We start from the raw sequence: 25,008 nt of genomic DNA, 5'->3' as shown, positions 1-25,008 counted from the left end.
TTGAGTGTCTGTCGCTCTAATTTTTCAAAAACTATCTATAACATCAGCTTTTGGTGAGAGAAACTCATCTAATTTGTTGTTCAGCTAAAGCGAATTGCATAAGAAGAAAAACAGTAGTGAGGAAAGCAAGCAAATGACAGAGCGGAGAAGAATCCTCTCAATATTCATCTACAGGTGCATCTCAGTTCTCCTAAAGTGTATCAAAGTTTCCTACACTTGCTGTCCTTCTTTCGTGTCTTAGTCCGTCCCACAGAGGAAGCACGGAAGACGCGAGGAAATTATGGTAGGAGAGAGGAAACGTGGAAATGTGTTTTTAGAGGGATGAGCCATCCCGTGCGTGCCCCCCTTCTAGCCCCGCCCCTGATCCTCGCTCATAGCTCCTCAGAGATCCCTCCTCGGGGCAGGAATAAGATCTTTGAGACGGCCTTCACGGAGGGCCAGAACAGCTTCTGGTTCGACCGAGGAGATATCAAGTAAGAGAAGTGAGATGCACCTCATATCTTCATCTCCACGTGTTTTAAAAGATCTACATACCTACTATATGTTGGGGTTAATGACCAACGAGGTGTCTATTATCAGGAATTAATGGACGATGGGGAGGCCAGAACCAGTTATTCTGGATTTCTAAATTCTGCTTTTGTGAAATAGTACGAAGATGGAGGCCTGTAGTCAAGGAGACCGAGATGTTGCAATATAATAAGATCTTTATTCAAATAAAAGACCTGAGTTACCTCTGCAGAAAAAAACTCATGCAAGTCATTTTATACATTTGGGAGGATGGGCTGCGTATCAGAACGTCACTTGACCACATGTTTCGGATCAGGCCGCAGTATTTGTGGATTTGTTCAACTCTGTGTGTGATCTCGTGCTGCTTATATGTTAATGAATCAGTACAAAAAATACACAAGATAACAATTTCAAAGGGACTACTCTGCATAACAAGTATTTTTACCTTTGATACTTTGTGTTTTGCTGCTAAAACGTCCATCATTTTACTTAGATTGGACTTTCAGTGGACTTTTACTTGTAGTATTTTTACTTTTTACTCCACCACAGACTGAGACTAAACTGCTGACTGTGTGGAAAGCTTTAGCTCGCTGACAGCACATGAGTTCATATGTGTTTAAACAGGAAAGTGAAAGTACCCGCTCTGTTCTCGGGCTTTGGGCGGGAAATAAAGGGCTACAGCATTGTTCAAAAGAGGGGGGGGGGGACTGTGAGTTTGAAACTGGATGTTTTTCATTTTAAGGATTGATAAAGTCATATATAAAATATTTGACGTTTCCAAATACATTTAAGCATTTATTTTAGATAACTAGAGCGGCAGGCAGGTTGGTGAAAACATGATTTAAGTTGGTATCTTCCACTACCTTCAGATAAGAGTATTGACGCGTTACTTCCTCCACTGAGAGCACCTCTGACTGCCGACTAACAAATCTCCAACAAAAAAAGGACAAAGTGAGTATTGATTAGACACTTTTTTTTGCTAATTCCTTTTGAAAAATGAAGTAAAGATCCTTCACGCACACATCGATTACAAAACAATCACTCTAAGCTTGTGGTTCCAACAAAGAAAAAGTCTGAGACCACATTCAGACCTGGCTTTGGATCACTAGTGGACAGCTCTAAGTACAAGTATGAATGCTCGGACCACATTAAGAGACATTGTTTTAGCCGTGTGGACTCCAACCTGCCTCGTCAACTGTAAGCAGAAGTACGGACTTATTTTGTACTGTGTATTTGTCCACGATGTCTGAGGTATAACTTTTGCTTTGTGTATTTTTCTTTTTAACCATGTAGTACTTTGTACTCACAAACCACTGAGAGTGAGTCGTGTGTTTTCGGAGGTTATTATCATTCTGTCGCTGATGTGTCTGACATTTTTGTTCAGGTGCTCTGCACAGATCTGACACCCGGCTCTCTGGAGCTTTGAGCCCTGCAGGCAGCCGTGGAATTATTTTTTAACTTCACTTAAGTCAATTTCGTTTCATAATGTGAGTCTCTTACTGTCAAAGGGAAAGACTAGTACTGCAGCAGTTGAAACACGGCCTGCTGGGATCATGAGACGTGTCTGTAATGTCCTCTAGGCCCAACTGTTGCGTCACCTTTGGCAAGACAAAACGTTAAACATGTTTGATGTTATTGGTATTTTATTGTCTTCTCAAAGTCTTTTCACAATCTTCTAGTGAAAGATGACTAGAACCACTGTTGTTCTTTCACGTCAACCAATGGTACCAACCAACAGATCTCCCAGAACTAAAACCGGGACACTTTGCGCGTGACCGTAGTGCTCGTGCACGCACACGCTTTTTAACGTGAACACGTGCCAGCCCAGGTCAGACAGACACAGACAGATTAGACAACAGCACACGTAGGCCTACTGCTCACAACATAACGGGGTATCTCAGTTAATATTCATGACTTTTCTTGGTATGTAACCTACATATCTAAGAAATAATATTAAAAGACATTGAGTGAGTTCCGTGTGGGACCAACTTTATTTTTCAGAATTAAAGCATTCTTTTGGAAAATGCACCAACTGAACTTATGAAAAACGTTGTGAAAAGGTATTTTTCATTGCATGGCACTAAACGTATTATTTGGAACAGCTACAACAACTACAGTTATGGTAACACTTTACAGTAAGGGTACATGAATTATGAATTAATTCATGTTTTGTGCATTCCTTTATATCTTATGAATCATCAGGAATTAACATGAGTTCATTCATGACCTCATGCATGAACACACCAACTAAAGCATCAGGTAAGGTGGGGACATCATTATGCACAAGTTGTGTTCAAATCACAATTTGCGCAGTGATGAGGACATTTTTTTGCAGAAAAATAATCATGATCATGCTCAATAAATCATAATTCATAATGATGTGCCCACGTACCTGATGCTTTAGTTGTGTTCATGTATGAGGTCACAAATGACAGACTGTGAACACGTCAATTCCTGATGATTCATGGGATATTAGGCATGCAGTTACACATAAATCATTAATTACATAATGCAAAATAATACATACATCAATTAATTAATGCATTCATTCATAATTCATGTACCCTTACCGTAAAGTGTTACCAGTGTTATTCTAACCAACACACACACACACACACACACACACACACACACACACACACACACACACACACATGTAATCTCATTTAATAGAGCAGATAGCTTCCCTATTGGAAACATCTATTCTGTATATTTGTGAGTGAATTTGCTCAAGAATCAATTGTCACCATAATTGGCCCGCGTGACGAGTTTCTGCTTCACGTTTTCAGCGGGGCGGCTGGGTTGACTCTCCACGGTTCTCGTGGGCTTTATTTAAGTCCTAACGTGAACAAGCTTAGCGTGGTTTAATGTTCCTAAACGACGATCAAGACAAGTGATCACCAAATCTCTCTCTCATATTGCTCCTCATAACCAGAGCAATATGAGAGAGAAATGTGGTGATGATTGATCGTTGTTTAGGTAACCTAAACATGGGTTTAACCCGTCTCCACCCAGCGCTCGTCTGCTGACTTCCCAGCGGACCTGGAGGGACTGGTTCAAACGAGACGGATAAGAAGAGGCGTTACAACAGTGTTTACAGATATAGTCTGCATTGTAACGCTGGCTGCACAGATTATGCAGACCGCTACGATTGACTGACATACACACACACACACACACACACATTGTTAAAAATCATACGCTGGACGCTTTATTAGTCTTTCTACATGGTTTAGTTAATGATCGGGCTATAATAAGACCACATCGGCTATGTAATCACCGGGACAATGTCATAGTGGTTGGTGTAAACCGGGACATTTTAGCGTCCCGACAGGCTTTTGTCGGGACTCGGGACACGTAATTCCAAATTGGGACTGTCCCAGTCAAACCGGGACATCTGGTCAACCTAACCAAGACCGCCATTTCTTTGGATTTGAGTCCAACAAAAGGGGAAATCAATGAAATAAAAGAAGAAAAAAAAACTACCCCCCGTTATGGTAGTTTAGCGTGGACCAACAGATTGTCACTCCCACATACTTGGTCAGGTGTCTTTGTCGTTGTTATTGACGCTTAACGTCTCCTTTAGCGTCATATAACGCGCTGTAACCAAACATGCTTGGTCGGGACTATTGGCGTCACTTTTGACTTAGGTTAGGTTAAGGAAAAGGTCGTGAGTGGGCGTAAGTTTCCGTGACACGCGGGAAGAACGGGACGGTTAAAGAAGAAAGCGACTTTAGGAAGCACACTGGACATGAACCCCGGGCTCCTGGCTGAAAGTCCTGTCTTCTCTGCCATCCCAACCAACCTCCCTACGCGGAATTTCGGCCTTTCATACTACTCGGTAAACCCCGTGTAGCTGCTGCTCTCCCTGGTAGCTTATACAAACACGTTGGGACTGGAAAACGTGAATAATTAATGAATTTAACATCGTAGTGAGAAGGTGTACTGAGAAAATAGTTTTTCAAAACTATATTTATATCTACAGATTGGAAAAGAAAGAAAGACAAGAACATGAAATGAAATACAGAAGTTCTCTGATTTATTTTATCTGGTAAAGCCGTCAGTGTGATGTTTGAGCTTTTCCTCTTTGCTAGTTTTGTTGTCATCAACCCTGTCAGGTTTTTAACCGTTTTGTTCATTCGTCTCTCTCTGCGTTGCAGATGTCACTTGAGACAAAGTGGATGAGAGCCCTGATCTCCATCCTGGAGGAGCTGACTGACTCAGATTTGAGAAAGATGCTGAACAATCTCAATGAAATCCCTCAAGGACTGAAGACTAGCAAGGCCAGAGAAGAAATCCCTGTTTTAATGGAAAAGTACTACGGGACAGAAAAGTCCATCTCTGAAATAGATAAAATAATGAAGATAATACCGAGGAATGACGCTGCCGTCCAGAAGCTGCTGCGGCCCTTTGTGGAGAAACTGAAGGAACAACAGCAGGAGGAAAAAGGTTTGAGGAGTTGATATGATACAGTGTGAGTTGCTATAGATCAGAGGTGTCAAACTCAGTTTCCCAGAGGGCCACACTGGAAAATGAGAATCACATCAAGGGCCAGACATGTAGAGTTTATTGACATGCTTTTATTTAAGTCTCATATACTGTAGTCTTCTCACTTACATTTTGGTCCTCATAAAGCCCCAAAAAGGTTCAGCAACCAGCGCCAAAATAGTGCCAAAAAAGTTGGAAAAAGGCCAAAAAACAGCATCAAAATTGTCTGAGAAAAGTGCCAAAAACATCAGAAAGTGCCAGAAACATCATGAAAAGCACCAAAAACTCCCGAAAAAGTGGCAAAACATTGAGCAAGGCATCAAAATGTTAAAACAAAGTGCCTAAAGTATTGAAAAAAGCACATAAACCGCCGGGAAAGGCATCAAAAATGATGGCTCCAAAAATAATAAATCCCTGCTCTTACATACGTTGTTCTTTCTTCAAAGTATTTTCTGTACTTTAAATGTTTACATATGTCATTTTCAACCGCAGAGTAACGTGTCTTTTGGCTGGTGGATCTCAGTAGGGAACTATTTAGACATAACATATTTAATCAGCGTCTATTAAGATACATTTCAGCCTCTCTCTACAGAGAAAAAGCACCAGTGAAAAATGCAAAATGAGAGTATTTGTAATTTGTGTTTAACTTTTTGAAATTTCCTTTTAAGGGAAGATGAGCAAACTTGCAGCTGACTCAGGATCAGTTGCCAATAAGTGGGAAACAGCCCTGAGCTCCATCCTGGAGGAGCTGACTGACCAACAATTCAAGAAGATGCTGCTCTATCTACACAAAATCCCTCAAGGACTGAAGACTGGCAAGACCAGAGAAGAAATCCCTGATTTAATCATCGAGCACTACGGGACAGAAGGGTCCATCTCTGAAATAGATGAAATAATGAAAGCGATACCGAGGAATGACGCTAAAGTCCAGAAGCTGCTGCGCCCCTTTGTGGAGAAAGTGAAGGAACAATGGCAGGAAGAAAAAGGTTTGAAGAGTTGATTATTATTTCTCCTCTTTAACATCAATTCCCAGTGAATGAAATCTTGGATTTGAGGGAAAACTCATCACAAAGTGATCAAAAGAAATACATAATGTGTGATTGCCTCTCCACACAAGCGGAAACTCAGTGTTATTTTTCCTCTGCAGTTCTGTTAACAGCTTACAATGATTTTTTCAGTTTTTTTTAAGAGATGACACGTACTAGGCTGTAAACTAACATGGGGCTCTTTTAGTCTTTACAATCATCCACCAAAAGAACCCAGTAGGCCTGCCTTGTTGCACCATCCAATCTTTCTTTAAAACCTTGTCAGCATGTAGCTTGCAAGCTCAACGTTTGATGTCGTTTCCCAAAGCTTACAGAGATTGAGAACGGAAACACATCCAGCAAGTGAGCCACGCGCCGGACGTCAGGCTTTAACCTTTAAACGTACTTCTGTTTATTCAGACCAACTGGCTGATTCAAAATAAGGTCTCCATCTACGTAAACAGAGAACTAACAGTTAACTAACGGTATATTAACAGATTCATACAGAACAAGGGGTCTCCATCAGATATAAAAGTCTCCATTTTTGTTGCTGATTACTTCTAAAAGGACAACACAAACTGATAAAAGTCTTTTTGTTATCTTCCAGGTCCAAGTGGGGCAACTCAACAGAGGAATGTCCCAGCAGAGGACAGCTTCCCAGCAGAGGACAGCGTCCCAGCAGATGAGAAGCTGTTCAATGTTCGAGCAGAGTTTATAGAACGAGTGTCTGATCCTGTTCTGAACAAGCTTCTGGATAAACTCCTTGAGCATCATTTTATAAATGATGAGGAAATGGAGTCAGTCACAACGAAAAAAAGCAGAGCAGACAAAGCACGAGACCTGATCGACATGGTGCGAAGAAAGGGACCTAAAGCCAGCTCCCTTCTGATCAGTACTCTCTGTAAAGTGGATAAACCCGTTTCGGAAGTGCTGGAATTAATCTGAAGCTAAAGCAAGAAACTGTGGAGTGTGATGATGAATTTCTGTAATAACTGATTGTTACACATTAACTATTGTCATTTTTAGATGAGAACCTGTTTAAGCCTGTTTTATTAAGTAAACGTTGACTATAGCTATGTTTCCATCCACACATTTCTATCCGAATTAAGTGATACGAATGAAAAATGCCTTATGGAAACTTATGGAATTTCATGAATATCGACTCAAAGGAAATACGTTCGGTCTCATCAGATTTTCTCTTGATCGATATACGGCTTATGCGATAAACGCTGATGGAAACGTTATTTGCCGAATAGATGATGAATTGCTTAAGTTTTAGGTCATTTTATGGTTGCAACCCGCCACAAAACGAAGAAGTTGTAGTTCATTTCCGCCCAGTAGACAGACAGATGGAAGTGGACCAACAAGGAGACACACTACAGGGAGTGCCGACACAAATGTCCCTTATGATGCAACGATCGTCCACCACAGCCTGTAGTACGACTGATGGCCAGCCCTTTCTATTGACAACATCCCTGCAGCCTTCAGCAGGGGGTCTAATGGGGACGTGAGTCCCGTCTATTGCGTCATACACCTGTGGCACAAGGTGCGCTCTGGAGTTACGCAGCGAGATATCATGCGCCTCCTCCACTCCAGGTAGGTATATATACCTTCGCATCATCCTCGTTCGTATGGCATTGCACACGGCGTTAACACACCGGTGCACGGTGGTTTTGCTGACTCCAAAGGTTTCGCCTACCACTCGGTACTCTGCGCATGGAGCCAGTTGGTGGAGCACAATGGCGATACGCTTCTCGGTTGGGCGATAGCTTGCGACATCTGTGGAAAGGGACGGGCCAAAATAATTACACAACAGGTCAAATGTTGTCTTGGTCATCCGGAAATGCTTCAACCAAAGGGTTTCCGTGAAGTGTCTCTGAACCACGATCTCCCAGAACTGTTCCGTTGTCGTCGGGCGTTTACGTGCATCATCACGGCAACGTGTTGATAGCGTCGTTGTTTCCTTATCATAGCGTGATATGTCGCTATCAGCTGGCACATGAGCTCTATTACAACTTGTGCAGTATTGATCATGTGTTGGTAGATGGTGCGATCCAGTTGGTCTAGAGAAACTATGTTCGCAACCGTTCGCAAATGAACAGAAACACCTTAAGATGTCTAAAATCAATTCGATGTACCAATTTGATCGCAAAACAGCACGTGACGTCATTACACAACAGGTTTTTATTCTCTTTAAAGCCGTTGGATGGAAACACACTTTCACCAGCTTTATTCACATGAGTTTTTTTACCGAACTTCAGATAGTTCGATTGACGAGTGGATGGAAACTCAGCTTCTCAAAGTGATTCAAAGGGAGAAGAAAACGTGTTGTTCTTTGTTTCAGCCACTAGATGGAGGCACAACATCACCGATGATATGAAAATCAGCATTCACAGTTGGGAAAAATATGTCTCGGTGAAGATTATTCTCCTGAAGTTTAAAGAGATACTGGCTGGTCTTTTTTTAAACATTTTTTATATTTCTTTTACATTTTTACAGCCTCTGATGTAATCGTTACTTTAGAAAAATAAAAAGATAAACAAATACCGCTTAATGCAGCGTGGCTTTTTTTTATAGTGTCAAATCATAACCAACAAATCAGGACACTTTACAGATGGAGTATGTCCAGTCCACACTCTAATATACAGTGGTGTGAAAAAAGTGTTTGCCCCCCTTCCTCATTTCCTGTTCCTTTGCATGTTTGTCACACTTAAGTGTTTCGGAACATCAAACCAATTTAAACAATAGTCAAGGACAACACAAGTAAACACAAAATGCAATTTGTAAATGAAGGTGTTTATTATTAAAGGAGAAAAAAAATCCAAACCATCATGGCCCTGTGTGAAAAAAGTGATTGCCCCCTAAACCTAATAACTGGTTGGGCCACCCTTAGCAGCAACAACTGCAACCAAGCGTTTGCGATAACGTGCAATGAGGCTTTTACAGCGTCCTGGAGGAATTTTGGCCCACTCATCTTTGCAGAATTGTCCTAATTCAGTTACATTAGAGGGTTTTCGAGCATGAGCGGCCTTTTTAAGGTCATACCACAACATCTCAATAGGATTCAGGTCAGGACTTTGGCTAGGCCACTCCAAAGTCTTCATTTAGTTTTTCTTCAGCCATTCGGTGGTGGACTTGCTGGTGTGTTTAGGATCATTGTCCTGCTGCAGAACCCAAGTTCGTTTCAGCTTGAGTACACGAACAGATGGTCGGACATTCTCCTTCAGGATCTCTTGGTAGACAGCAGAATTCATAGTTCCTTTTATCACGGCAAGTCTTCCAGGTCCTGAAGCAGCAAAACAGCCCCAGACCATCACACTACCACCACCATATTTTACAGTTGGTATAATGTTCTTTTTATGAAATGCAGTGTTCCTTCTCGCCAGATATACTTGGACACACACCTTCCAAAGAGTTCCACTTTTGTCTCATCGGTCCACAGAATGTTGTCCCAAAAGTCTTGGGGATCATCAAGATGTGTTCTGGAGAAAGTGAGACAAGCTTTGATGTTCTTTTTGCTCAGCAGTGGTTTTCTCCTTGGAACTCTGCCATGCAGGCCATTTTGCCCAGTCTTTTCCTGATGGTGGAGGCATGAGCGCTGACCTTAACTGAGGCAAGTGAGGCCTGCAGTTCTTTGGACGTTGTTGTGGGGTCTTTGTGACCTCTTGGATGAGTCGTCGCTGCGCTCTTGGGGGTAATTTTGGGCGGCCGGCCACTCCTGGGAAGGTTCACCACTGTTCCATGTCTTCGCCATTTGTGGATAATGGCTCTCACTGTGGTTCGCTGGATTCCCAAAGGCTGGCACATGAGCTCTATTACAACTTGTGCAGTATTGATCATGTGTTGGTAGATGGTGCGATCCAGTTGGTCTAGAGAAACTATGTTCGCAACCGTTCGCAAATGAACAGAAACACCTTAAGATGTCTAAAATCAATTCGATGTACCAATTTGATCGCAAAACAGCACGTGACGTCATTACACAACAGGTTTTTATTCTCTTTAAAGCCGTTGGATGGAAACACACTTTCACCAGCTTTGTTCACATGAGTTTTTTTACCGAACTTCAGATAGTTCGATTGACGAGTGGATGGAAACTCAGCTTCTCAAAGTGATTCAAAGGGAGAAGAAAACGTGTTGTTCTTTGTTTCAGCCACTAGATGGAGGCACAACATCACCGATGATATGAAAATCAGCATTCACAGTTGGGAAAAATATGTCTCGGTGAAGATTATTCTCCTGAAGTTTAAAGAGATACTGGCTGGTCTTTTTTTAAACATTTTTTATATTTCTTTTACATTTTTACAGCCTCTGATGTAATCGTTACTTTAGAAAAATAAAAAGATAAACAAATACCGCTTAATGCAGCGTGGCTTTTTTTTTATAGTGTCAAATCATAACCAACAAATCAGGACACTTTACAGATGGAGTATGTCCAGTCCACACTCTAATATACAGTGGTGTGAAAAAGTGTTTGCCCCCTTCCTCATTTCCTGTTCCTTTGCATGTTTGTCACACTTAAGTGTTTCGGAACATCAAACCAATTTAAACAATAGTCAAGGACAACACAAGTAAACACAAAATGCAATTTGTAAATGAAGGTGTTAATTATTAAAGGTGAAAAAAAAATCCAAACCATCATGGCCCTGTGTGAAAAAGTGATTGCCCCCTAAACCTAATAACTGGTTGGGCCACCCTTAGCAGCAACAACTGCAACCAAGCGTTTGCGATAACGTGCAATGAGGCTTTTACAGCGTCCTGGAGGAATTTTGGCCCACTCATCTTTGCAGAATTGTCCTAATTCAGTTACATTAGAGGGTTTTCGAGCATGAGCGGCCTTTTTAGGTCATACCACAACATCTCAATAGGATTCAGGTCAGGACTTTGGCTAGGCCACTCCAAAGTCTTCATTTAGTTTTTCTTCAGCCATTCGGTGGTGGACTTGCTGGTGTGTTTAGGATCATTGTCCTGCTGCAGAACCCAAGTTCGTTTCAGCTTGAGTACACGAACAGATGGTCGGACATTCTCCTTCAGGATCTCTTGGTAGACAGCAGAATTCATAGTTCCTTTTATCACGGCAAGTCTTCCAGGTCCTGAAGCAGCAAAACAGCCCCAGACCATCACACTACCACCACCATATTTTACAGTTGGTATAATGTTCTTTTTATGAAATGCAGTGTTCCTTCTCGCCAGATATACTTGGACACACACCTTCCAAAGAGTTCCACTTTTGTCTCATCGGTCCACAGAATGTTGTCCCAAAAGTCTTGGGGATCATCAAGATGTGTTCTGGAGAAAGTGAGACAAGCTTTGATGTTCTTTTTGCTCAGCAGTGGTTTTCTCCTTGGAACTCTGCCATGCAGGCCATTTTGCCCAGTCTTTTCCTGATGGTGGAGGCATGAGCGCTGACCTTAACTGAGGCAAGTGAGGCCTGCAGTTCTTTGGACGTTGTTGTGGGGTCTTTGTGACCTCTTGGATGAGTCGTCGCTGCGCTCTTGGGGGTAATTTTGGGCGGCCGGCCACTCCTGGGAAGGTTCACCACTGTTCCATGTCTTCGCCATTTGTGGATAATGGCTCTCACTGTGGTTCGCTGGATTCCCAAAGCTTTGGAAATGGCTTTATAACCCTTTCCAGACTGATAGATCTCAATTACTTTCTTTCTCAATTGTTCCTGAATTTCTTTGGGTCTCGGCATGATGTGTAGCTTTTAAGGATCTTCTGGTGGACCTTACTGTGTCAAGCAGCTCCTATTTAAGTGATGCCTTGATTGTGAACAGGTGTGGCAATAATCAGGCCTGGGTGTGGCTAGAGAAATTGAACTCAGGTGTGGACAACCACAGTTATAGTATGTTTTAACAAGGGGGGCAATCACTTTTTCACACAGGGCCATGATGGTTTGGATTTTTTTTCTCCTTTAATAATAAACACCTTCATTTACAAATTGCATTTTGTGTTTACTTGTGTTGTCCTTGACTTTTGTTTAAATTGGTTTGATGTTCCGAAACACTTAAGTGTGACAAACATGCAAAGGAACAGGAAATGAGGAAGGGGGCAAACACTTTTTCACACCACTGTATATATATATATATATATATATAATCCCCTCAAGAACAAATGCATTTAGTGTGACAGAAACCTTGGACAGAACCTGACTGTTGGTGGGCGGCCATCTGCTTCATGTAGTTAAAATATCTATGTATATGCTGGAGAGAGAGATCTATGATTTATGTTTTCCTCCGTGGATGCTCACAGGCGCACGCCCTTTAAAAAACTGTTTGAATTTCAGAACCTTAGGAAATGGACAGCGGCCGACACAAACACACACGCCTATTAACTGGATAACGAAGCCGTAAAGATACTTCTCACAGATACAGATAGGATTGGAGATGAGAAGTTGAACTGACACGTAACCACGATCAGTTTGGTGGGAGCTGGTGGAACTCTCTGCACTGGTGGTGGATGTCGATGCACTTGCATCATTAGGTTTTGCTTTTTTTCTCTTTTAGTCTCACTCTGACTACCTAATGCACATGCATGCACTGTATAGTGGGGGGATGGAAGGGGGTCACTGAAGAGGCGTTCTCATCCGAGAGACGCTGTGATTGGTGGATAGGATATGGAACAGGGGACTGACAGCGACATAACCAATCACACTATGACAGACGCTTACTTAGCACCAACTGCAATGTTTCATTTTAAATGAATGGAGCCTACTGGCAGTCTGGCACTGGGTGCTCAGTATTTTCCGTGGGTGCTCGTATCGGCACCTATGGTACAAGTGCACTCATTTGCTACACACCAAGGAGATTTTCGGTCGTGGTTGAAGTTGTTATTAAGGTGTGTCACGCATCGTCACTGCTTGTCGGCCCTCGTCTGCCAAATTTTGACAATTCAACATGTTTAATTGGCTGTGGGTGAATTAGTACACAAGAAGAAAAACTGTAGTGAGGAAAGCAAGCAAAGTGTGAGAGGGCACACAGAAGGGTCCTCTTATTAGTTATCTTCATCTCTACGTGTCTTTTAAAAGCTCTACATATACTATATGTAAGGGTTAATGCCCAACAAGGTGTCCATTATCAGGAATCAATGGACGGTCCTTCTGTCCTCCGCCAAAGTATTTGAATCAGGATGTATTTCACAGGCATATATATATATATATATATATATATGTCCATGTGGTTTTAGACATTTTGATGTGAAAATGTAACATATGTTTAAGGGAACTATTTCAGTTTCTGTGTTGAATCTAGAAGAATTTAAGATATAATCAGTCTGATATGGAAGGGGAGTTGTGGACGGTTTTCGGTTATCCTGGATTCCTAAATTTTGCTTTTGGGAAACAGTACAAATATGGAGGCCTGTGGTGTTAGAAAGAACTAAACAGAGCTACTTAAGTTCACTTTGTATTTACTTACAGGCCGACATTACGGAGTATTTTCATTTCATGCTACTTTTAATTCTACTTGACTATATTTTAGAGGGAACTGTTGTAATTGTACTCCACTAAATCTGTCAACAGTTCCTTTACATACAAAATAAACTAAGATTAGTTTGCTGTTAAAGCTGCACATTACAACAATATGCTGCTTATATGTTAATGAATCAGTAATACAAATAATAAGATAATTTCAAAGGGCCTACTCTGCATAACATGTACTTTTACCTTTGATATTTTATTTTGCTGCTAAAACTTCCATACTTGTAATGAGGTCAAGTTATACATGACTATGAAGGACTTTTAGTTATAGTATTTTTTACTGAAGTTGTTAATATTTCTTCCACGACAGACTGAAACTAAACTACTGACTGTGTCGATGTTGGAAAGCTGCTGCTTTACCTCGCTGACTAACAACTGACTGCACAAAGCAATAGTTAATATTTGTCTACTTGACATGAAAGTACCCGCTCTTTTCAGTGTCTCAGCTTTTGAGCGGGAAAGGGAGGGCTGAACCATTGTTCACTAGAGGGGTGGGAGTGGACTGTGAGTTTGAAACTGGATGTTTGGAGGGTTAACAAGTCAAAGTTGGTAAAATAATATATTTGACAATGAGAAATGTTTCTCCAAATATATTTTCTCATTTATTCAAGATTAGGGCGGCAGTCCTGTTGAAACATGATTAAAGTTGGTATCTTCCACCTCCGTCACTGCATCCAAATAAACAAAAAAATTCAAATTTGTCTTCCAGCCACTCAGTGCTCTTGTGACTGTCAACAGACATCACCACGAAAGAAGAAAACAGTTCAGCTGTCAAGAAAAGCACAAAGTGAGTATTATATTATAACCACATCATAAAAGGCTGTTTTGCTTTCTTTTGTAAAATGAATCTACTGTGAGATAATATCATTATTCATACAAACAAATACAAAGTTTGTGGTTCAAAGATTACCTGTATGTTCTGGCGGTTAATGTTCATGTTTTAATGGTGACTAATATGACTTCATATTTGCTGTTCTCTCGTCTCTCTATGTCAGAGATGTCGGATATTTCAGAGGAACAGTGGAAAAAAACTCTGACTTCCATAATGGAGGAGCTGGAGGATTTACAGTACACAAAGACGCTGGAATGTTTGGAAAAAATCCCCAAAGGTCAGAAGTCTAGCACGCCCAGAGAAAAGATGCCTGGAAAAATCATTGAGCACTACGGACTACTAGTCTCCATCTCTGAAATCGATAAAGCAATGGATTACATACCGAGGAGGGACCCTAAAATCCAGGACCTGCTGCGCCCCTTTGTGGACGAACTGAGGAATGAACAAGAGATCAAGAACCAGGGTGAGTCATGATTCAGGTTTTTGGTTTAAAATTATTCATTCCTGTTTTTTAATGTTTCATTAGATCACAGAGGATGTAGAATAAGGGTTAATGCAAAATATTTAAAGGGTTAAAACTAACATTCAAAGCATGGGTGTCAGAGCCATTATATAGTTTGCCATCCATTTTGAATTGGTTCCATTTCTCTGACATCAGTGTCCAATAAAATGTATATCAACACAGCAGAAGAACCTACTGGAATATACTTTCAGAATTGGTATTTTACAGTTTTTTTCGATTGCTAAACGACAGTGGGCACAACTGGAGTCACACGCAAAACTCAAACTACAGTCTGCATTACCAGCAGTCACCTGAGCTAAATGGTTCACCTGCAGAACTCATTCACAGCAACACAACTCTTCACATGTCTCAAAACAGGCTCAGTGCAGCCAAACACTGAGTAAAAACACTAGCATCAAACACCAATACAGAAATTACAAACTTATTTTGTTTGAATCATTTCAGTGACTTCACACTACTCAATAGTCAAAGGTACATAAGTAACAAAGAATAGTGTGACGAAACCTGCCTCTCTCCAGCATCATGCAGCAAGTTTTCTTCATCACACTGGATGTCTGAATCATGTCTAAATACAAATTAATGTGGTGTTTCCATTGCTTACACCTCCATTACTTTCTGAAAAACAGTAAGAATGCAGTTTTACTATTGTAAAGATAGTGTTTTTAAATTTTTTTTTAATAGCTGTGTATATAACATCAGACATCTTACCTGGACATGTTGGCATCTTTGCTCTTTTACCAGTTTCTCTCAAACGGTACAGTGTATAACTGTTTCATTCTTATTTGGTGTTTGTATACCAAAAAAAACTTTCTGAGCTTTCTCTGTATAAATACCGTATATGTTCACTAACTAGTCTAAAACAAGATACCTGCTCAGGCTTTCAGCTAAAATTGCAGCATCAGCAGTGTTTGATAGGCACCAGACTGAAATCTATTCTGTTTTGAATGTGTGGTTAACAGTTTTGACAGCAGTGTGTTAGCATTAGAACAAAGTGTTGTAAATCCACAGTGTTGTGCACGTTGTGGTTAAAGTCATGGGATAAGTGTGTAGAGTTTTGAAAACTGTGTTCAAGCGATGAAAAACAAACTAGAGTTTGGTCCACATGAATTGCTGCTGTGCAGACTGAGTTTTGCACGTTACTCCAGTTGTGTCGTCTAACAATTGAAAAAAACGGTATGATTTCTCAAGAAAACCTGGCAGAAGATTGACCTGAGAAATGACGGACACAACAACCAAAAACTGAACAATGATAATCCGTTTGTGTTGTTCTACACAAGACTGACGTAGAACTGAACAATCTGTTTTCAAATCAACTTTTTTACATTTCTTTTTCAGGGAAGAAAAGAAAACGTGAGCAGGATGGAAAGGAAGTGTTGCGAGAAGATCAGCCTAAAATCCTGAGTAATTTGTTGTTAATGTTACAATCAATGAAGGAAAACTGTTCTCTTTATTTCATAGTTTTATCCATCATTTCTACCATGAAATTGTACTAAATGAATGGCTCACACATTTCACAGTCACACCATCCATCCATCCATCCATCCATCTTCGTCTGCTTATCCGGTATCGGGTCGCGGGGCCAGCAGCTCCAGCAGGGGACCCCAAACTTCCCTTTCCTGAGCCACATTAACCAGCTCCGACTGGGGGATCCCGAGGCGTTCCCAGGCCAGGTTGGAGATATAATCCCTCCACCTAGTCCTGGGTCTTCCCTGAGGCCTCCTCCCAGCTGGACGTCCCTCCACCTAGTCCTGGGTCTTCCCCAAGGCCTCCTCCCAGCTGGACGTGCCAGAAACACCTCCCTAGGGAGGCGCCCAGGGGGCATCCTTACCAGATGCCAGAACCACCTCAACTGGCTCCTTTCGACGCGAAGGAGCAGCGGCTCTACTCCGAGCTCCTCACGGATAACTGAGCTTCTCACCCTATCTCTAAGGGAGACGCCAGCTACCCTCCTGAGCAAACCCATTTCGGCTGCTTATACCTTGGATCTTGTTCTTTCAGTCATGACCCAGCCTTCATGACCATAGGTGAGGGTAGGAACAAAAACTGACCGGTAGATTGAGAGTTTTGCCTTCTGGCTCAGCTCTCTTTTCGTCACAACGGTGCGATATATTGAATGTAATACCGCACCCGCTGTGCCAATCTCCCGCTCCATTGTCCCCTCACTCGCGAACAAGACCCCAAGGTACTTGAACTCCTTCACTTGGGGTAAGGACTCATTCCCTACCTGGAGAAGGCACTCCATCAGTTTCCTGCTGAGAACCATGGCCTCCGATTTAGAGGTGCTGATCCTCATCCAGCCGCTTCACACTCAGCTGCGAACCGATCCAGTGAGTGCTGAAGGTCACAGTCCGATGATGCCATCAGGACCACATCATCTGCAAAAAGCAGCGATGAGATCCCCAGCCCACCGAACTGCAACCCCTCCCCACCCCGACTACACCTCGATATCCTGTCCATAAATACTACAAACAAGATTGGTGACAAAGTGCAGCCCTGGCAGAGGCCAATTCTCACCTGAAACGAGTCCGACTTACTGCCGAGAACCCGGAAACAGCTCTCGCTTTGGTCGTACAGAGATTGGATGGCCCTAAGAAGGGACCCCCTCACCCCGTACTCCCGCAGCACCTCCCACAGTATCTCCCAGGGCACCCGGTCATACGCCTTCTCCAGATCCACAAAACACACGTAGACCGGACGGGCATACTCCCAGGCTCCCTCCAGGATCCTTGCGAGAGTAAAGATCTGGTCCGTTGTTCCACGACCAGGACGGAATCCGCATTGTTCCTCTTCAATCTGAGGTTTGACTATCGACCGAACCCTCCTTTCCAGCACCTTGGAGTAGACTTTACCGGGGAGGCTGAGAAGTGTGATACCCCTGTAATTGGCACACACCCTCTGGTCCCCCTTTTTAAAAAGGGGAACCACCACCCCGGTCTGCAACTCCTTAGGCACCGTCCCAGACTTCCACGCAATGTTGAAGAGGCGTGTCAACCAAGACAACCCCTCCACACCCAGAGCTTTAAGCATTTCTGGACGGATCTCATCAATTCCTGGGGCTTTGCCACTGTGGAGTTGTTTAACTACCTCAGCAACCTCCACCAGGGAAATTGACGACAATCCCCCATCATCCTCCAGTTCTGCCTCTACCATAGAGGGCGTATTAGTTGGATTTAGGAGTTCCTCAAAGTGCTCCTTCCACCGCCCTATTACCTCCTCAGTTGAGGTCAACAGCGTCCCGTCCTTACTGTACACAGCTTGGATGGTTCACCGCTTCCCCCTCCTGAGGTGGCGAACGGTTTTCCAGAAGCACCTTGGTGCCGACCAAAAGTCCTTCTCCATGTCTTCTCCGCCCCTTGAGGCACCTAAGACCCTAAGACCCCAGCTCCTCACCGCAGCTTCAGCAATGGAAACTTTGAACATTGTCCACTCGGGTTCAATGCCCCCAGCCTCCACAGGGATGCACAAAAAGCTCCGCCGGAGGTGTGAGTTGAAAGTCTGTCGGACAGGGGCCTCCTCCAGACGTTCCCAATTTACCCGCACTACCCGTTTGGGCTTACCAGGTCTGTCCAGAGTCTTCCCCCACCCCCTGACCCAACTCACCACCAGATGGTGATCGGTTGACAGCTTCGCCCCTCTCTTCACCCGAGTGTCCAAAACATATGGTCTCAGATCAGATGAAACGATTATAAAATCGATCATTGACCTTTGGCCTATGGTGCTCTGGTACCAAGTACACTTATGAGCATCCTTATGTTCGAACATGGTGTTCGTTATAGACAATCCATGACTAGCACAGAAGTCCAACAACAAACGACTCTGGTTTAGATCAGGGAGGCCGTTCCTCCCAATCACGCCTCTCCATGTGTCTCCATCATTACCCACGTGCGCGTTGAAGTCCCCCCGCAGAACTATGGAGTCCCCGACTGGAGCCCCATGCAGGACTCCACTCAAGGTCTCCAAGAAGGCCGAATACTCCAAACTCTTGTTTGGTGCATATGCACAAACAACAGTCAGAGTTTTCCCCCCCACAACCCGCAGGCGTAGGGAGGCGACCCTCTCGTCCACCGGGTTAAACTCCAACATAGCGGCGCTCAGCCGGGGGCTTGTGAGTATGGCCCCTCACCTGAGACCACTTTGCCTTGGGAGACCCTACCAGGAGCACAAAGCTCTAGACAACACAGCCCTCAGGTTCATAGGGACACACAAACCTCTCCACCACGATAAGGTGATGGTTCCTGGATAGGGTGTGTGTCACAGTCACACATTTAAGACAATCACACATTTAACAGTTTATCCAGATTATCTAAAGCATTGGTTCCCAAACATTTTGAAACTCATAAAAGGGGCACTATAAGTTCCTGCATGGTATCAGCGGTTAAGGCTGCTGCTCTAAAAGCACCCCCTCCCCCAACCATCTTGTCGGTGATTGGCTGGAGTGGTTTGTTTTTGGTGCACAGCCTGTGCCCCTAGTGTTTGACGTTTACGACCCCTGTGTTATCTCCCGAGACCGGGCTTTTTCACGGTGTGTTCAGGGGACAGGCAGCTAGCGGAACAAGGAGAGATGTCTACGATTTGAGACTAAAATGAAATTGTGCTTAAACCATGCAGGAACTCATAGTGCACCTTTAAGTCCTTGGCGACCCACATTAACACATGCAACCTTTTCAGCTAAATTGATAGGATAACATTTTACCAAACTAACAGAACAAATCAGTATTAAGTGAAATTGCCCTTTTCTTAATAATTTATAATAGTTTGTTTTTAAACTTGCACTGGCCTGTATGCAGATCATTATTTAAACAGGTCTTTTTTTGGGGCTAAAAGTCTGCTGATTAATAACTGACTGAAGTTTGTTTCTCCTTTTAAAGATCAACAGGAGAGCAGCCAACCTGACAAGGTAAGAGTTTAGAATTAAACTTGTTAAAGTAATTTGCCTTCCATTCATTCTTACACACTATGTCTATAATAGTAAACCCTTCCAATAATGGGCATACATTTCATCTAACAGTTGTGGGAGACAATAAACATTTCTTAAGAGGAATTATGCCAACATTGTACAGTTGTATATATATATATATATATGTGTGTAGATGTGGAACTCCAGTAAGTAGGCTGGTAAAGCCATTTTATTTACTTTTCTCTAATACAGATGATGCTGAACTGAGAACTGACTCCCATAGCAAGCTAACTAACTAGCCAGCCACTAAATTAGTAAAGTTGAACAACTTCATGTTTCATATACATACTGTTGTCACTGCGTAGAAAAGAACAGAGCTCTCGCCAGATTAGTGTGTTCAGCTCATTTTTTATATCCAGTGTGTAACATGAAATGGTGTGTGGAATAGACCTTTTTCACGGCAGACATGTTACAGTAGGAAAAGCACAGGTGTATTCAAATCCATTAATGATGGCTGCGTTCCACTTAGGAGAGGCCCTGGGGTCTCATTTATAAACGTGGTGTACGTACAAAACGGGGCTGAATATGTGCGTACGCCACTTCCCACCCAAAGGTTGTGATTTATAAAAAACAAACGTGACGGGAGAATGCGCGGTACGTAAACTCTGACCCATGCGTGCGCACATTCTGGAGACAAAACAGGAACTGGCGACGCAGATGGTGAGGTGGTGAACTGAAGCCAGACTGCAGAAAGTAAATGGGAAGAACGATTACTCGTAATATTTTCTAGTATTGATGCCTCACGCACATTTTTTCACTCCATATCATCCACGTTACCATGAAGATTAAATCCAGCAGTGGTATTTGAGCTTGTACTGAGTGATACTTGTTCCATAAACACCTCCAACTCAAATATTAAATATAAATTTGTTGTTAATATTTAATGGCGCTGTCTCACCGTCACATTGTCCGCTACGGAGCGCAGGAGGAGGAGATGGCCCGACTATGGAATACAGGATAGCATCAAATACCCTAGCATTAGATAACGGCAGAACACAGTGTAAATAACTAAATATATGTCTTTAATACTCTGCATATGTCATTAAATGTCAAAGTCTGAAAATACAGCCATTAAACTCTTGCGCAATTGTCACCCTTAATGTCCTCGTTATCGGTTCTAACTTTAATACTGTTCGTGACAAAACCTGCATGAAGAAAAGTGTGTTTGTCTATTACACTTTCGTCTTCAAATTGTATCTCGGGGTGGGGGGGATACCACTAGCTGATGCTGTGATTTTGGCAAGGTGTTAACAATCACTTTAATTGTTGCAAACATATAAATACTGCGGTGACCCCCGTGCGTAATGCTCCATGATGGCCCTGCTGGCCCTGCAGGACTAACCCCAAATGGAAGAATCAGGAGAGAGAGACTTCAGGGACCATGATGATGATGACTGGATAATATGCTGATTTAGATTCCCTAAAGCTGAGCTCTTGGATCTCTGTACTGATCTGGGTCCAGTAGAGAGGGACCAGAACCGGTCCATCCCGGTCCAAATACAGGTCCTCACCACTCTGGGAGAAACCGGCTGTTTCCAGAGGGAAATGTCAGACAGCTAAGTGTTTTTTTTATATAAATATTATATATAATCTTCAACTTTATCACTGAGGCTTGTTTGGATACAATATATAGTTCTGTTAAATCTTATTATATACGTCTGGTCTATCGAAGCTGTCCCTGAGTGCTGTAATGTCTGCTGTTTTGGACGTATTATTATTAATACATGTAGTTATAGATCAGGTTTCCTACACTGGGAAAGAACAGGCTGAAATTATTATTCAATGTGCAGCTATTCCTGAACGTCTGAGAAGTTTTTAGCTTTTTCTCCGCCAGTCATCATGACTCGGTGTAACATTAACCTACTGATCAGCATTCACGAGGGGCTTTACATTGACTATTTCTGGTTAAAAATGGGCGTGTTCAGGGCGGGATAAGAGGCTGATTAACATACGCACACTTGTAGGTAATCTGTGATTTGTAAAGGCAACATTGCTTACAGGTGTGGTACGCACGGTTTTATAAATCTGACTTTTTTTTGGCGTACACCATTTTTGGCTTTTGTGCGTACGTACACTTATAGTAAAGATCCTACGCACAGTTTTATAAATGAGACCCCTGGTGTTGAGCATGCTGACTCACTGAAATATCTCACTGGGTCACTAGATGGAACTGAGCCATCGTTGAGGTTATCAATGTCAGCTGTGCTTTTCCTACTATGACAAGTCAACATGTCTGCTGTGGAAAAGGTCCATTATCCAGCTAGCTAATTACCCATTACTTCGATTTGAATATTGCACTAGTTCATATTGTGTTTTCGATAAAATTGTGATTAATTGTGCAGCCCTACTTACTGATGCAACTTCTTCTCTCCTACGAGTCCCATCGGACTTCTGTGTATGTTAAAGTAAATGTTAGTTTCTGCATTAAGAACTGTTTATTGATACAATGTTTGTTGTTTTGCAGGAGAGAAATATTCCTTTTTGGGTAAGTGCTTTTTTTTTTTTTCTCCTCTCTTTCACGGCTCATAAGTTTTGACACTTTCTCCTTTTTATGCCGCAGAAATCCATCTGGGATGTGAAACTGAGTGGAATTCTTGAGACAGACGTCATAGTTGGGAAAGTTGTTAAGAAATCTGAACTACGCACATATAAAAACGGATACAAAAACTTCTTTTATCTGGCTGTCGCTGATAAGAAAGCCAGCGTTAAAGTGATGGTATATGGAAAAAAACGCTTCCAACAAATTAAGGAGGGGAGCTCCTACTTGTTCAGAAAGCTAATAATAGATGAGTATGGTGTTAAGGTTATCGAGTCAAGCAAAGTGGCAGAGACGAGCCCTGTTGATGTCCCAGAGGAGCTTGAGATGGAAGGTCAGAAGCTAATTTATCCTGAGAGTCCAATGTACTCCATTAAAGAAGCCAAATTATCTGCTGACAAGACAGATGTGACTGTTGAAGGAACCATTACAGAGGTGAGTTTAAACTGCACTTACTTGCTCTACGTCTACATACTGTCATAAGAGTTTGGTTTCTGCATAAAAAAAAATATCTATCCTTCTGTTGTACTCTAATTTAAGGAGCAATATCAAAGTATATGTAGCTTAACCCCCAGTTTCCACCAACTGCGGAACGGCTGCGGCTCCACTCCAGAACGGTGGTGGAGTCATTAGGTTTCCATTAAAGTCAGTGTGTGTATTTCCACTGACTGCAGAACGGCTGCGTCCCGACTCCGTCCCGACTCCGTCCCAGCTCCGTCCCTACTCCGTCCCTACTCCGTCCCAGCTCCGGCGGTCCCAGCCCTCCTGAGCAGATACGCAGAGCTTCTATTTTAGCCGGACGCCGGAGAGCTCCGCAGCAATTCGGGACTCGGCAGATAGTGCGGGACAGGAAGTCGAGCACAGAAACAAAATAAAACATCTAGTTAATTTTCAAAATAAAATACACCGTGCTCACGGATCATATTCACGGATCATATTTCCCTGCACTACACCTTGACCGCTAGCGATATCTCGTGGGTCCTCGTGACGTCAGCTGTCAGTCATGGCTGCAGCCGCTTGCTTGACTTGTTGGTTGTTCGCCTATAAACAACATCATGTACATAATGAACATCATAATAATCAAGGGGGATTAGCTCAAATGGTAGAGCTCTCGCTTAGCGTAGCATGCGAGAGGTAGCGGGATCGATGCATCCTCCAATGATATAGGGGTGGTAGTAGCTCAGTCCGTAGGGACTTGGGTTGGGAACCGGAGGGTCAGAGTCCCAGTACGGACCAAAGTACAGAGTGTGGATTGGTAGCTGGAGAGATGCCAGTTCACCTCCTGGGCACTGTAAGGTGCTCTTGAGCAAAGCACCGTACCCCTTGCCAACCGCTCAGGGCGCTGGGCCAGCACTGGCAGCCCACTCACTCTGACATCTCTCCGTTTGTGCGTGAATAGGTCCTGAGCATGTGTGTGTATTTCAGGCCTGTGTGTAGTGATTTCTAACAAACAGTGTACATTGTAATTTGTTAATACAATACTTCATAAAAATGTTTGTCAGTAAACAGATAAGAGATAAAAACATAAGACTGTTCTATTTAACGTTGTGTAACGGGTCAATGTCATGTCTGGGCTTCCTCTTTTTATGTCGTTTAATCCTGTGCCGTTAATTTGTTCAGATAGATCCTGTCACAAAGACTAAGGTGAAGGGCGAACGGAAGTTGACAAAGAAGCAACGTTTTCAACTTAAAGACGAGACTGATTCCATCGAGATCGTCATGTGGAGGGACGCCACCGAGCAATGCAAAGGATTATCAGTCGGAGACGTCGTTAAGGTTACCAACATGAAGATCAATGAGTACTTTGGGAAAATATCTCTGAACTCAACTGGAAACACCAGAATTGAAAAGGTACCTGCAGTGATCTCCTCGCTCTATAAAGCCATGTTTGTTTTTAAGTCTGTGGAGTGAATCACATCTAATAACATTACACCCTCCTCCTGCTTTAGTTTATAAGCTGTTAAAGACTTTTACTAAATGGTTTTAAATGTATTTTCAGAATGTCTTGAGCCTTGACTGTTAAATGTCAATCTGTCTGCAGGTTCAAAGTGTCAGCATCCAGAAAGGGCCAATTGAGATTATAGGGATTATAAAAGCCACTCAGAAGGAGACTCAACTGGAGGCAAACTTCAACGACAACCTGCAAACATTTGTTGTGGCTTCTCGACTTTTGGCAAAGACGCTTAACTTTAAAATAAAGGGAGATATTAAAAAAAGTCTCATCGATAAAATACCAATCTCAGCAGATGCAGAAATTCAAGGAAATCAAATCACTAAAATTACAGCCGCTTAGAAGATGTGAGAATAACTTCAGGTTCAGGAATGTTTAAAACATACTGGTACAATGTGTGTAAAAAAACCTAATAACTATGACAGCTGATGTCTTTTTTTTCTTCTTTTTTTAAATAGTTTTCAACGGATCTGTTGGTCAAAGAATAGTAACCCAAATGTGTATTGTTTGGGACATTTCTATGTACGTCTATGCATTAAGGAAAGACCCACTGATGTATTTTTTTCAACCCTTGTGTTGTCTTTAGAGAACAATTAGCTCAGCAATAAAGCTCTGTTAGCAAATCATGATCTTGTTTCTTCAATGTGTTCATCACTTTAATGGTTTAGCTTGTAAAGTAACTTTTACTATATATATATATATATATATATATATA

At 42.4% G+C, this 25,008-nt stretch overlaps 2 protein-coding genes across 4 annotated transcripts; both read left to right on the top strand.

Moving 5' to 3' along the window:
- The first annotated feature begins 1,351 nt into the window (after positions 1 to 1,351).
- On the top strand, positions 1,352 to 8,566 carry LOC144527860 (uncharacterized). The gene is made up of 4 exons (XM_078266157.1): positions 1,352 to 1,458; positions 4,668 to 4,956; positions 5,664 to 5,981; positions 6,628 to 8,566. The coding sequence occupies exons 2-4, from the start codon at positions 4,668 to 4,670 to the stop codon at positions 6,963 to 6,965; spliced, it is 945 nt and encodes a 314-aa protein (XP_078122283.1). The 5' UTR covers positions 1,352 to 1,458; the 3' UTR covers positions 6,966 to 8,566.
- Positions 8,567 to 14,179: 5,613 nt separating this feature from the next.
- Positions 14,180 to 24,919, top strand: LOC144527959 (uncharacterized). 3 transcript variants are annotated; one of them, XM_078266320.1, is made up of 8 exons: positions 14,180 to 14,281; positions 14,490 to 14,789; positions 16,185 to 16,250; positions 19,718 to 19,746; positions 22,271 to 22,291; positions 22,367 to 22,777; positions 23,963 to 24,193; positions 24,384 to 24,919. In XM_078266320.1, the coding sequence occupies exons 2-8, from the start codon at positions 14,492 to 14,494 to the stop codon at positions 24,633 to 24,635; spliced, it is 1,308 nt and encodes a 435-aa protein (XP_078122446.1). In that variant the 5' UTR covers positions 14,180 to 14,281; positions 14,490 to 14,491; the 3' UTR covers positions 24,636 to 24,919. The 3 variants fall into 3 exon arrangements, with proteins under 3 accessions (XP_078122446.1, XP_078122447.1, XP_078122448.1); XM_078266321.1 differs by lacking the exon at positions 22,271 to 22,291; XM_078266322.1 differs by lacking the exon at positions 22,367 to 22,777.
- Positions 24,920 to 25,008: the final 89 nt, after the last annotated feature.

The sequence above is a fragment of the Sander vitreus genome, chromosome 13 (assembly GCF_031162955.1).
Source record: "Sander vitreus isolate 19-12246 chromosome 13, sanVit1, whole genome shotgun sequence".
Taxonomy (NCBI): domain Eukaryota; kingdom Metazoa; phylum Chordata; class Actinopteri; order Perciformes; family Percidae; genus Sander; species Sander vitreus.
The sequence above is the reverse complement of the archived record's forward strand: the minus strand, read 5'-3'. Positions and strand labels throughout refer to the sequence as shown.

Coding starts and splice junctions, on each gene's coding strand:
- LOC144527860 (XM_078266157.1), top strand. CDS start 4,668: ATGTCACTTGAGACAAAGTGGATGAGAGCCCTGATCTCCATCCTGGAG. Junction 4,957..5,663: donor ACAACAGCAGGAGGAAAAAG/GTTTGAGGAGTT, acceptor TTTCCTTTTAAG/GGAAGATGAGCAAACTTGCA. Junction 5,982..6,627: donor ACAATGGCAGGAAGAAAAAG/GTTTGAAGAGTT, acceptor GTTATCTTCCAG/GTCCAAGTGGGGCAACTCAA.
- LOC144527959 (XM_078266320.1), top strand. CDS start 14,492: ATGTCGGATATTTCAGAGGAACAGTGGAAAAAAACTCTGACTTCCATA. Junction 16,251..19,717: donor AGATCAGCCTAAAATCCTGA/GTAATTTGTTGT, acceptor CTCCTTTTAAAG/ATCAACAGGAGAGCAGCCAA. Junction 24,194..24,383: donor GAAACACCAGAATTGAAAAG/GTACCTGCAGTG, acceptor ATCTGTCTGCAG/GTTCAAAGTGTCAGCATCCA.